The sequence below is a fragment of the Octopus bimaculoides genome, chromosome 19, assembly GCF_001194135.2.
Source record: "Octopus bimaculoides isolate UCB-OBI-ISO-001 chromosome 19, ASM119413v2, whole genome shotgun sequence".
NCBI classification, from domain to species: Eukaryota; Metazoa; Mollusca; class Cephalopoda; order Octopoda; family Octopodidae; genus Octopus; species Octopus bimaculoides.
The window spans coordinates 37,163,577-37,177,836 of record NC_068999.1 but is presented as its reverse complement, the minus strand read 5'-3'; the positions used below and the strand labels follow the sequence as shown (position 1 = coordinate 37,177,836).

The 14,260-nt window shown below is 36.6% G+C and overlaps 1 protein-coding gene across 1 annotated transcript in view; it reads right to left on the bottom strand.

Annotated features, from left to right (window-relative positions):
- LOC106881614 (dynein axonemal heavy chain 1) overlaps positions 1–14,260 on the bottom strand; it is a 166,532-nt gene that overhangs the window by 28,539 nt on the left and 123,733 nt on the right. The window contains exons 51-56 of the mRNA XM_052974699.1: positions 12,197–12,405; positions 8,198–8,369; positions 7,253–7,444; positions 4,999–5,118; positions 2,432–2,557; positions 1,860–2,009 (exon numbers count right to left, since the gene is read on the bottom strand). Coding sequence (XP_052830659.1) covers positions 1,860–2,009; positions 2,432–2,557; positions 4,999–5,118; positions 7,253–7,444; positions 8,198–8,369; positions 12,197–12,405 — 969 coding nt within the window. The remainder of the gene's footprint in view (positions 1–1,859; positions 2,010–2,431; positions 2,558–4,998; positions 5,119–7,252; positions 7,445–8,197; positions 8,370–12,196; positions 12,406–14,260) is intronic.

Below are 14,260 nucleotides of genomic sequence, written 5' to 3'. Positions count from 1 at the left end.
TTTTTTTTTTTTTTTTTTTTTTGCATGCAGTTCACTGAGGCAGAAAAGGTTGCAGCAGAGACAGTAAAACGTTCAAAGCTAAATAATGGGGAGGAGTTTGGAGTTAAGATGGGTTCAAATTTTAGATCAGCTAATAAAGTATTCTGGTAGACATAGCATCAATTTCATAACAAGAAACCCTTTTCTAAACCTACCATTAAGAACTCAGTTGGAGTTCTCTCTACAGAGAAGAACATCCCTGAGCGAAAGAAAGAATATTTTTTCTGATCTCACAAAGACTGAAGTCATAGAGGCAACTTGAGAGCTCAGATCTGGCAAGGTTGCTGGAGAAGACGAAATATAGCCTGAGATGCTTGAAGTGTTAAATAGAGAATTTAGCATGTGGCTGAATTATGTATGCCAGGTGGTTTTGACCATTGGAAAGACTCCAAAGTAATGGTAATCCAGAGTGATAATCCTAATTTTAAAAAAAAGGGAGACAAGAAAAATTGCTCTAATTAAAAGGGAATCATTTGGTTGAAACACCCCAGTAAAATCTGGAAAAGAAGAGTAGAGATTAGTCAAATCCAGGCTCAAGAAATCATAGGCATTTTGCCAAGAGGTTTATGCATTCTTTGTTGACCTCAAAAAGGCATATGACTGTGTGTGCATGACATACTGTGGAGTGTTTTGCAGAAGTTTTTAAGATTAAGAGGCAACTTCTGGTTGCTATGCCCAGATATTTATGCTCAGGTAAATGTTTTTAAGTTAAAAACTTGGCTGTTAGACTTTGACAGGAGTATGTATTGTCATTGGTATTGCAACTGGAGCCTATCGGGGCAGTCAGCTAATATTTGCAGATAATGTAGTACTACTTGGTGCATCAGAAGGTGATCTCCAGCATTCACTGAATGGATTTACTGTCTGCAAGGAAAGGATGAGGAAAAAGTGTTGTGAAGACTTCAATATTGGTCCTTTTAAGAAAGTCTTCCAAAGGCATTTTGCATGCAAGTAGAGCATCACTGAGACAAGTGGAGAAATTTTTAATGTCTTGGGACCATATTCACAAGTAATGGGAAGCAAGAAACTCTGAATTTCCTGCTAATTTCCTGCAGATGATCTTACAGTAATGCACCTGCTCCAGTATCCAATTCTCAGAAGGTAAAAAAAAAAAAAACTTGCTATTTTCAATTTGGTTTCCATGTCTTTCCAATTATGGTCATGATTGCTGAGTAATGACCAAAAAAACAAAACAAATACTAGCAACTGAAATTGGGTTTCTCCTAAGGAACTCTGGAGTAACATCACTTACAAGGTGTATAACTGAAAAGTTAGGAAGTCTCTCTCTAACAGCTACTTTTTCTTATTGAGAGGCAATGGCTCCACTACTTCAGATACATGGTTAGAATATGATATGAAAAAATTGCAAGACAGACTCATCAAACTGGACAAACTGGTAGGAGACAATGTGTGAGATGGTCAGATAATATATCCATGGGTCAGGTATGGGAATGCAACAGAAAAGTGTAATGATGGTTGCTTCTGTTAGAATCTTGTAGACACAAGTTTCACAACCCCCTCCAAATGAGCATTGAAAATGGATGAATGGATGGAGGGATGGATAGATACTGCAAAATCAAGTAACAAGTTTTATGTACCAAGAACTAAATATCACTATTAGGTCTAAATAATCTCATAAATATAAAATAAAACTTATTTTATCCAGAATGCATCCCAATTTTAAGATCTGCTTTTCAAAGAAACCCAACTATTATTAATGAGTTCATATGTCACAATATCTCAAGCAGTGAATAATATTAGAGATACAGGGTAATGAAATGCTTTGCATAGTTTTCATGAAAAAAACTGAGTTTTCTAACCTTCTCTCCAGGAATACGTTTTGGTTTGACAGACTTCATTATGCAGACAGCATCAATGACAAGACGGACGCCATCTGGTGGTCTCTGCATTGCTCTCACTTCAACAACATCATTCTTATTAAGTGTCTTTAAACTAGCCAGAGCTTCTTCCTGAAATATTTAATTATTAATTCCATCATAAGACAGAAATTAATTTTTAATCAAATATTTTCATTTATATCCAAAGCAAATAATAAACCATCTTAACTTGAAAGGTCCCCACCCCACCCCAGCCTTTTTTTTTATGTTAAGAAATAAAGAACATTTTGTGCAAAATCTTCAGTTTTAGTTTCAATTTGTTAAAGAAATTGCGATCAAAGTGAAAATGTATTGTGAAAAGATTTCACAGAAAATAATCTGTTACAATTTTAGACAAACAGAAACCACATAAGAATATATTATATGAGGTGATAAAAATATAACTAACAATTAAATATAGTTTATAAATTTCTCTAGAGAGAGAGAGAGTATAAAAGAGTCACAAATAAATAACAGTTTGCAGTTGAAGGACAATATGAAATAATGTTACTGACTAAAGCTGGCAAAGCCTCACTGAGATCTCTCTGTGCATCATCTGCAATAGCTTGTGTCTCTCGTGTTTTCTCTGCAGCTTGTGCTTCTTCATTCTGAACAACTACTTTGGTTTCTTCACCAACTTTCTAAAAAAATAACAAAAGAAAAAATTATGAAGTAAACTTATGGCCTTTAATTATAAAACTTTAACTATGACTAATTAGCCAATTAACATAAAATTCCATTAAAACAGATTGTTTAGATTTCTAATTAAGGTTTAGACATTTATATCTTAGTTCTTAATGTACATTTTAAGTCTAGTTTAAAATATATGATGATAAAATTAAACTTGTTTCTCTTTCAGAAGTTCAAACATAAACATACTTCTTGGACCAATGAAATTTTAGCTCTACATTTAGTTTCACACTTGCCCCTTTTAATCAAGCAAAATTGTATGAATTCACTACCAACCAAACCCCTAATAATTGCTACTGTAATAATCTCAATAATTAATTTTTGATTCCAATAGTTTAGATAAAGTTATTGTGTATCAGTGCTCTATACAGACCAACACACTATCCAGTTCATGTATTTGACCAACCTGTATCTTTTTTAAACTATGTTTTAGTCAACATATACATAGATTTTGGAACTTAAAAAGAAGAAATAACATTTCATTTTCTAATTATATTTGGGTTTTGAGATAAAAACAAATAATGGTAACTAAAAGTGAAACATTTTATCAAATACAAAATCATAATCCAGAAATAAAACTAAAAAAAATCTTCTGGCCTCTGCACACTGCAGCTTCTAATCTTCATAGACACTCTGAACAAAATCATTCACCTCTTATCTGCCACATACCATAGTTGGTAATCTAACATTGTAGATTATCCCCTAAACATTTGTTTTGTGGTTTAATCTCTTTTAAACTGAGACATCTTTTAATTTTCACACCCCCTTCTACCTCTTTTTACACTACACTGCTTTTGAACCAACTACTTTATTTTTTTTTTTTTTTTTTTTTTTTTTTTCTATTCTAGGCACAAGGCCCAAAATTTTTGGGCAGTGGGGGTCAGTCAATTAGATCAACTCCAGTACGCAACTGGTACTTAATGTATCGACCCTGAAAGGATGAAAATCAAAGTTGACCTTGGCAGAATTTGAACTCAAAATGTAAAGACAGATAAAATACTGCTAAGCATTTCACCCAACATGGTAACGTTTCTGCCAGCTCGCTGCCTTTTGAACCAACTACTTTAGCTTTACCAACACTTTCATTGCTCAGATCCATTCGTAGCAACCTTTCCACCTAAAAATAAAATTTGATATAAGGATTTTTTCTTTTACGATTCTATACTTCACACTTTATATTTCAGATTTCATTTATTATTATGGGCACAGGTATAGTTGTCATGTGGTAAGAAGTTTACTTCCTAAAAATATGGTTCCGTGCTTGACAACCAGTTTTCATTTACACTCTTGTAATTTGGCAAAAGTGACCAACAGATTAAGAATCAGGCTTAAAACAATAAGTCCTGGGTGTTGATGTGTTCACCTAAATTCTTCAACATGGTGCACCAGCATTCCCCTGGCAGTCAAGGCTCACAAACCCCCAAATTCCTGAGCACTTCACAAAAGCAAAAACAGATCAACAGTTATAAATGCAAAGAAACTGCATGCAGAATATATCAGCCACCAAGTCATCCAACTAATGACAACTTGGAAATATTTACCCACAACTAAAATGCCTGCCTTAGATTTTCAGGAGGAAAAGGTTGCCTGAGCCTCGTTAGTTCCCTAACAAGTCTTTTCAAACATGGGACATTTCAAGAAATACTTCGTCACATAAAAAAAAAAACCTAACCCTAATTTCTGCCTTTTTTATTTCCAACTCTTCACTGTGCGTTCACACAACAAAATACTTTTCAAACTATGCATCTATCTCATGAGCATATATTTAGAGACACCAAGAAAACTTTTCTAATCACTTCCAACTTCTCTTTACCTTCCTCCTCAAAGGTTTAGAAGAAATCAAACAATCAAATCAATCTTTTGATCTCAATGATCACCATTAGGTTTTCATTGAGCCAAATGGGAACTGCTAAACTATCTAACAGTCATATGGTTCCTCCATGAAATTTTCGAAAATCAGATTGTTTCTAGCCTAAGAACCTTCAAGCAAAGTTGCTTGCCAATCACCACAAACATTTTTCAGTTTGCCGTCAGATTATTCCATCATAATGTTCATCAACAAAGCAGTTTCTGATCCACATTTTAATATCTTTCAACTTCAGCTTTCAGGAATCCCCTTATAGCCCATACAGGCATTAACAGTGGTTCAAGCTGTACATTAACACCTTTCCCCTCATTGGTTGGAAAGAGCCTATCAGGTGAGCCACACTCTTTCTCCTCTGATGAAATAATAATATATCACTCACTCCATTAATGTTCTCTATATTTGTGGCATTGAAATGATGAGAGGGGATGTAAATCTCAGCAGGATAGGAATGTATGTCACAACTAAACATTGCACACACTTATCTCTGTATGATAACACATTTATCACCAAAATTGAAGAACTTACAGTGTCTTGTGCAATTTGTTCCATTGTAGAAACTGATTCTTTCACAGCTTCATCCAAAAGTGGACGCATTCTTGCCAAGTCTTCTTGTAAGATAGCCACATCATTTGCAGTAGCCAGTAGCTAAAGACAGTGTTCAGAACATAATTGGGTAAAATGTAATAATTTTGATTTTTTAAATAAAGTAATAACACGAAAAAGCAAAATACAGACAAAAATAAAAATAGCAACTGCAAATAAATATGATACAATAACTAAAAATTATAATTTAACTTTGTATGGAAAGAATGGGAAAATACCAATTATTGGATTTCTATATCAAATGACAGGGGATAAAACGAAAAGTAGTTGATAGCTTCCATTATCAAAATAACCAAGTCAGTATCAGGGGTAGGTGCTCTGAGAGTGTAGCTGCTAGAATAAGAATAGCCTGGGCAAAGTTCAGAAAGCTCCTATCTCTGTTGGTAACAAAGGGCCTCTCTCTCAGAGTGAAAGGCAGATTGTATGATGCTTGTATGCAAACAACCATTCTATTCATCAGAGAAACATGGGTTGTGACTAGTGAGGACATGCATAAACTTGAAAGAAATGAAGCTAGCATGCTTCGCTGGATGTGTAATGTCAGTACGCATGCACAACAGAGTGTAAGCATGTTGGGACAAAAGTTGGGCATGAGAAGCATCAGATGTGCTGCGCAAGAGAAACGACTGCACTGGTATGGTCAAGTGATGCATATGGACAAGGATAGCTGTGTGAAGAAGTGCTGAACTTTAACGGTGGAGGGAGCCTGCAGAAGAGGTAGACCCAGGAAGACATGGGACAAGTTGGTGAAACATGATCTTTGAACATTGGGCCACACAGAATCAATGACAAATGACTGAGACCTTTGGCAATATGCCATGCTTGAGAAGACTTGTCAAGCCGACTGGCTGAAGCCAGCGTTGCATAACTGCCATGTAAAAAGCACTCTTCAAATTTTTTCTTATCTGCTTTCCCTCTGTCTATGTTCTGCATCATGAAGACCAGAGACTTGGAGTGTTTTGAATTGCAAGATAGTGTGTGAGAGTGAATCGTGATGTCATAGGAGAGAAATGTGTTCGCATGAATGATGGCTCACTTGCATTTAATGAGGCTGCAAAGAGAGAGACTTGGAGATGCCACTATGAAAGGTTGCTAAATGAAGAGAATGAATGGGAGAAAGAGAGTCTGCCAAATATTGACCCAACAGAGGGACCAGATATTTGAATTGACAGTACCTTGGAAGATAAAGCAATTAAGGGTATGAAGACAGGGAAAGCACCCAGCCCATCAGGAATCACTGCTGAGATGCTTGAAATATTTGTCAGTGTAGGCTATAATCTAGTCATCTGTATAGACAACCAGGTGATACATGGAGTCATACCCAATGAGTGGTGTAGCAGCACCATAATCAACTGCTACAAAGGTAAAGGTGATGCCTTGGATAGAAATAAATACAGAGGTATCAAATTGTTGGATCAGGTGATGGAAATTACGGAGAGAGTCATAGCCCAATTAATTAGAGGGAGAGGGTTAGTCTAGATGAGATGCTGTTTGGTTTTGTGCCAGGGAGAAGCACCATTGATGCTATATTTCTGGTAAGGCAGCTGCAGGAGAAATACATAGCCAAAAATAAACCTCTGAACTTAGCTTTTGTTGACTTGGAGAAAGCTTTTGACAGAGTCCCCTGGTCCCTTATCTAATGGTCAATGCAGAAACTAGAGATAGAAAAGTGGTTGGTGAGAGCTGTACAAGTCATTTACAGAGACACTGCCAGTAAGGTGAGGATTGGCAATGAGTACAGCAAAGAATTCAGGGTACAAGTAGGGGTTCATGATAGACTGGTCTAAGCTCCACATATGGGAAGATGGTTATTCTGTTGAGGCACTTACCATCCCTTAGGTCAAGACCTACTGGCTCCACTTGTGGCAGGAAGGTAGCCATACTGAGGCTCTAATGATACCCTGATGAGAAGATGTAGACTGTGAATTTAAAATATGATCCATTCTGTTTACTCAGTTAACAAGTAAGATTTTAATTTTTGCTCAAAGCAATAATTTAAAATGAATAGTTGAAAAAGAAAATGTTTTTGTCTCCCTCAAAGAAATGGGCCATGGGTCACTTTCTCATATCTATCCACCTTTTCTATACTTCAGTAAATACAAATATCAAAGAATTAGCTGTGACTTAGTTCGTAAAAGAAGCAATAAAAGATTCACTTTAGTAATAATTGGCTTACTTTGTCAAGTCCGGTTTTCAATCGTTTCCAAGCAGTGGATATTTCATCCTTTTTCAACTTTATAAGTTTTGAAAAGGTACCAAGTAATTCTAGATAACTTGTTGGTGTAACATAGTTGTGTCGAGACAATTCTTGCCGATATTTATCTGTGTAGACTGCAACAGTTGAATGAATATCTTGGCACATGTAAACCTGCCAACGAATACAACACTTTGATGAAAAGAAAAACTAAAGTATGCAGTAAAATCTAGAATTAAAGGCAACTGGTGCAGGTCTGTGCTAGCAATGAGTAGTTCCAAAAATAATGTAATAGTAGTAGTAGTAGTAGTAGTAGTATAAATGTAGCAATCATGAAAAAATGAAAAAATTCAACATTTCATGCTCAAATCCATTATTGCAGAAGACAATCTGGGGGTCATAGTGACTCCTTAGATTTATGTGAAAATATCTCCTCTTCCTTGATAAAGAGACTGAGCTGGAAATATTGAATTCTTCTGCCCCCCCCCCTTTTTTTTTTGCAATGCATTTTTTTTTTTTTTTTGCTTAAATACATGTTAACCAGCATGGATCATTTTGATACAAAGTATGCATATTATATACAATTCATTGCTCAAGATAGAATGATAGCAAAAAATATTGCAGTAACCTCATGTGAAAAATGCCAAATTTTTGCCAGAAAAATAATAATGAATGAATGAACTATTTTCCTTAAATGTTGCTTAGAATGAGAAGTTCATAAAATGAAACAAGTTAGTATCCTGTAATGCAGAGGAGAAACCCGTTTGTTGATGGTGTCTGATTACACCAAATTTTTCCTCTTGCTACTGTTTTACATTGTAGCTTAGAATAAGCTTGCTAACTTTAGCAGAAAATTACATTTCAGATATTTATGACCAACAACAGTTTTCCCATATAGTCACAATTGTTTTTAATTTATATACTTACAAGACTATCTATCATTTCACTAAATATGCCTAGTTCTGGAATGTCTTCAAGAAACCGTAGAGCCACAGATTGCAATGCATCTTCAGGCCATGCACTGAACCAGTCAATGGTACAACAATTGACCAGAGCTGGAAACTGTCGGAGACGAGCACGGAATACTTCACCTAAAGGGCTAAAAATAAATATATAGTTTTAAACTATTTGCAGTTAATACATGAATTTTAATGTTTATCTTTTAATATATGTGTGTTATTTCTTTACTATCCACAACGGGCTACACACAGAGGGGACCAACAAGGACAGACAAACAGATTAAGTCGATTATATCGACCCCAGTGCGTAACTGGTACTTATTTAATCGACCCCGAAAGGATGAAAGGCAAAGTGGACCTCGGCGGAATTTGAACTCTGAACGTAGCGGCAGACGAAATACCACTAAGCATTTCGCCCGGCGTGCTAACGTTTCTGCCAGCTCGCCGCCTTAATATATGTGTGTGCATATATTATCAGTGAGTGTCCATAAGTCAGGATAAAAGGACACTCACTCAAAAGTATAGAATAGGTATATTACAATTATTATTATGGTTCGGCTCAGGTTTGGTCTTATTTTTGGTTGGATTTAAGTGGGTAGCAGGTTACAATCAGTAATCTTAGGTTTCCACAGGTGTTTTCAGCAGTCTTTCAAGTGCTTAGAACCCTCCTGATAATCCTTGCTGTCACTAAGAGACAAACTTTCTGTAGGAGCTCTACAGGGCATTCTATTCCAATCTCCTTTGGTCATTTTTCTATATCTTTGCTTACTGCTCTCAACGTATCAATTATCATAAGTACAACCTATACGGTTTGTATGCTCCAAACTCTTCCTATTTCAAATTTTAAAGGATTTTACTTTCTTTTGTTTTTCTTCCACTTTCTTTAAGATCCTAGAATAAAATGGGTTTGATGGGCTGATAAGTTAACAACTTCACTTTTCCTTATTGTTATGTCTGGTCTATTATTTTCTAACTTCTTGTCTGTTTGAATAGGAAAGTCCCACAAAATCTTATTATTATTATTATTAAAGCGATGAGTTGGCAGACCTGTTAGCACACTGGAGAAAATGCTAAGCAGCATTTACCCAACTTTAGGCTCTGTGTTCATATTCTGTTGAGGTCAATTTTGTCTTTTATGCTTTTGGTGTTGATAATATTGGTACCAGTTATCGCTGATATCTCAGTTAACACTGGGGTTGATGAAGACCTCTGGTCCTTTCTTCAGTCTTTTAGGTCTTGTACCTGTCATAATGTCATCATTTAATGTCCCTTTTTCATGCTGGTATGAGTTGGATGGTTTGACTGGAGCTGGCATGGTCAGGAGCACCACCAGGTTCCATATCTGTTTTGGATTGATTTCTCTAGCTGGATGCCTTTTCTAATGCTAATAATTTTGCAAAGTGTACTGGATGCTTTTTACAGGCAACAGCAACAATGTTTTTTATGTTGCACCATCACCAGTGCTTTTTACATGGCACCATCATCACCATCGTCAATGCTTCTCCAAAATCAAAATAGAGTAAGAATAGGGCAAACAATCTTCAAAAGTTATTATCTCAGCTAGCAACAAAGTGATTTCTCATTTAAAGCGGAAGTTAAATCGTATGAAGCTTGCATACAAAGTTTGATGTTGCATGGTTAAAAGACATAAACCGTAAAGGCAGAGGATTTATGAAGGTTTGATGCTAACGTGTATTTTGGGTTTAAATAACTTTTGTTGCTTATAAGTCTTTAAATTTTTCAATAACTTTTCCAATTGTATTAAATTATTCCTTGTGTTTCCATACTTTGCTATGATCCTAACCTTGCTAAAGGCATCAAGTCCCTTACTACTATCTCTCTCTCTCTCTCTCTTGTGTGTGGTGATGCTGGCCATTACTGGTTTGTGATGTACCCACCCATCCCCACCCCACCACCAATACTGGAAATCTCTCTTCTCATTCTAGAAATACCGACTGGCCTCTGCTTCACTTCTGTATCAGAAGGCTTGCATACATCCCTCCCTCTCGAACCCATCTAACTCTTTCTCTCTATACATAATAGACTAACTAATTGCAACTCATTTACTTAACTTAAACATTGACCTATTATATTGGCAGCTGTAATGCTTATATTTATAATGCTCATAAAACTTGGATCTACAATGCTTACATTGCACTCCCCCCACCCCATATAGCGGCAACAATTTTTAACATGATTGAATGATGTTAGGTGAGAGTGAGAGAGCAACTGATATGACATGTCTGCTATCAAATGATCACAGAAACCATTTTTACAGGTGCTGAATAACTTCATTCCTTCCCATGTTCCCTCCCACATCCCTTTCCCAATTTTCAGAGTTGGCACTATCAATGTAGGCATATTGAAAGGTAGGTCATTTGCTAACCACTTTACAGAGTACTCAATGCAAGTATCGTGGCAGCAGCAATAGAGGTCTCATTTCACTCAATAATTACTGTAAATGGTGTGTGGCAGTGGGTATCTGTTACAGTACTGGCAAAAAGGAGCGGGGGGGGGGGGGTTAATGCACCAACACAGGTAAGAGTGCCTTGCACATAGTAAATGTATAGGGTACTTAGTAACCCAAGACATTTCGACTGAGGAGGGGATTACGAGAGGGAACAATGACAAGAGAAAGACCAGAAATGAGTAGCTGAGATATGCCTGGTTGTGAGTGTAGAGATTATTTAATAAGCCAGGAAATGTGACTGAGAAGGGGAATAAGATGATATCAGGAACAGAATGGGTAGATGAAAGAAGTAGGAGCATGATAGAAAAAGCAAGGTGTTCTTTTGTTATATGGGTGGAATGAAGAAGGGAGTGATTGAGAATGTCAGAAGTGGACAAAGGTAAGGGCAGGTGATGGGATAAAGGTGAGAATAGGTGATGGATGACCACAGAAATGACTACTCAGGGAAGAGAGGAGAATGGTTGACAATACATAAAGACAAAGTTAGAGTGTATTAAGTATAGGGATGTGGGCAATCTTGGGCAATCTTGTGCAATCTCTTCTATATGAGTTTAGTGAAGGGTAAGGAGGTCAGATTGAGGTAAAGATGCGATCAGCACAAGTGGGAGTGAGATGAGAAATGGAGGGTTATGAGGAACAAAGAGATGAAAATAGTGGAGGGGGGTAATCAATCAAGGGTACAAGGAATGGGGATAGGAAATGCAGTCATGGCAGTGTATAAAATATTTTAGCTTCTAAACAGGGTACATTTTGCTATGGGTGGTTAGATTCTTTGTAGCACTTCATACCCCTAGTCAATATGGCCCTTTGTCATCTCCTCCATGAGACATGGCATTCACTACTTTGTCCCAAATATTTCTTGGTTTCCCTCTTCCACAAGTTTCACTAACTTGAAACATTTGGCATTTTTTAATGCAGCAATCGTTTTCCATATGCATTACATACCTGTACCAGTTCAGCTTTCTCACCTGCACACCAAACTTGATTCCTTCTATACCAAATTTTTTTTTTTCAACTCATTTGTACTCTGACATTCATGCACATTAACATTATACATCCATGGGAGCATGTTACACTGTATATTATATACTTAACTTATGCATACATAAATGCCTATAAATATTTACATACACTAATATGTATACACATATATTTGCATAGACACATACTATTATCAAAAAGCAATGTAACATATAAGGCACTAATATAACCTTTTCACTTTAAATGACTGACTTCAGCTGACCACATCTCACGAACTTCAGTGTTTACTGACCAATCACATGTCACAACTTTTACATGTCGTGATTTCTACATATGATGTTCAATACTTAATTGCATGTCATATCTTGACCACCTTAATACTGTCTTTCTTATCATGGCTTCCTTAATAACCTACCACATATGACATTCCCTAATGAATGACCTTACCACATATCCATGTCATCCATTGTTCTATCTGACAATGTTTAAATATATAAAAGACTATAAATATCTTACCTCATTGTTATTACAGTGTGTAGATTGGAACGAACCCGTTTAGTATAGCATGTATATAGATTAGTTTTAGTTGGTTGTAGTCCCATATCTTGTACAGAGGGTTTCATAGCTTCATAAATCTTATCCAGTTCCTCAAGGCTATAAATGTTTGGCACATCTCCAGCATTTAAAATATTGTTTAAATCTTCAAGAAATGATTCGTTCTTTATCTGTTAAAAGGAATGGAATTTAGTACTATACAACAACAACAAAAGTATTTTTTTCCTTTTTTGCATAAGTATGTAGACTAGAATTAACAGGTGAAAAGGACTAATTAACAGAAAATAAGCAAAGCAATACATAAACAAAGCAGTCACCTTGCCTTTTCTCACCAAAGAAAAGTAGAAATCAACAAAAACATGTGAGAAACATCAAAAAATTATTGAACGAATGTTTTGTTAAAAATGTTTGTCACATGAAATTAATTGCTGTTTTCTCTGCTGATACTGAAGGAATAGAAAGAAATAGTGTGATCAGATTTTTTTTATATAAATAGATAGGCGCAGGAGTGGCTGTGTGGTAAGTAGCTTGCTTACCAACCACATGGTTCCGGGTTCAGTCCCACTGTGTAGCACCTTGGGCAAGTGTCTTCTACTATAGCCTCCGGCCAACCAAAGCCTTGAGTGGATCTGGTAGACGGAAACTGAAAGAAGCTCGTCGTATATATGTATATATATATATATGTGTGTTTGTGTGTCTGTGTTTGTCCCCCCACCATCTCTTGACAACCGATGCTGGTGTGTTTACGTCCCCGTAACTTAGCGGTTCGGCAAAAAGAGGCCGATAGAATAAGTACTAGGCTTCCAAAGAATAAGTCCTGGGGTCAATTTTCTCGACTAAAGGCAGTGCTCCAGCATGGCCGCAGTCAAATGACTGAAACAAGTAAAAGAGTAAAAGAGTAAAGAGATAACCAAAATGAATTTCACAATAGAAATGATAAAGGCTTGTGATATTGAAGCATTTATAAAAGTAGCTATTAATTTGTACAATTAGATAATACAAACAATTTACCAAAAAATTCTCCACTTTTCATGCATTAAACAATCAACACAGTTTGCCGCTTATTAGCTTATTTTCTAGAATATGTAATGATGATCATCATCATCATCGTCGTCGTTTAACATCCGCTTTCCATGCTAGCATGGATTGGACGATTTGACTGAGGACTGGTGAAACCAAATGGCTACACCAGGCTCCGATATGATTTGGCAGAGTTTCTACAGCTGGATGCCCTTCCTAACGCCAACCACTCAGAGAGCGTAGGGGTGCTTTTACGTGTCACCCGCACAAAGGCCAGTCAGGCAACAAAAAATGGGATGAAAATAACCTGAATGTAAGATAAGTCAATATTGTTGTAGTAAAGAGAAAGACAACAGAATGTTGTGATCCGTCGAATGTTAATAATACCAATTACAATGATGTTGAAATGTTGGTTTCAAATTTTGGCACAAGGCCAGCAAGTTCGAAACAGGAGGCAAGTTGATTATGTTTAAATCCAGTGCTCAAACTGGAACTTATTTTATCAACCCTGAAAAGTTGAAGGGCAAAGTTGACCTCGGCAGAATTTGAACTGAGAACATAAAGAGGGATGAAATGCCACTAAGCATCTTGCTATTGATGCTCCCAGCTTGCCACCTTATGATATTAAAATACTTGTAGTGGCGCGAAATTATAGCCGCCATTGAGGAAGTACTATTCTGCGCATGCGCAAGGGACTTCACCACCGGAAGCCCCTTGAGTTGCGCATGCGTAGTAAAACTCGTACTTAAACAGTTAGTTTCACTTTGTTAAGCGAGTTGAGCCTGAGACCTTCTACGTGACAACACCTCACTCCTCCACGAAGCATTTTTACACTGTTCTCTGGCAGGCATCAAGGAAGCCCTTAACCTTCCATTACCAAACTACAACTTAATCAGCGGCTGCTAAGCTGAATGACAGGAATTGTGAAACCAAGCATCATCATAAATAAAACCTTTTTATTATGTTGTTAATTGTTCTAATGTCTCTTCTTATATAATGCTGTTG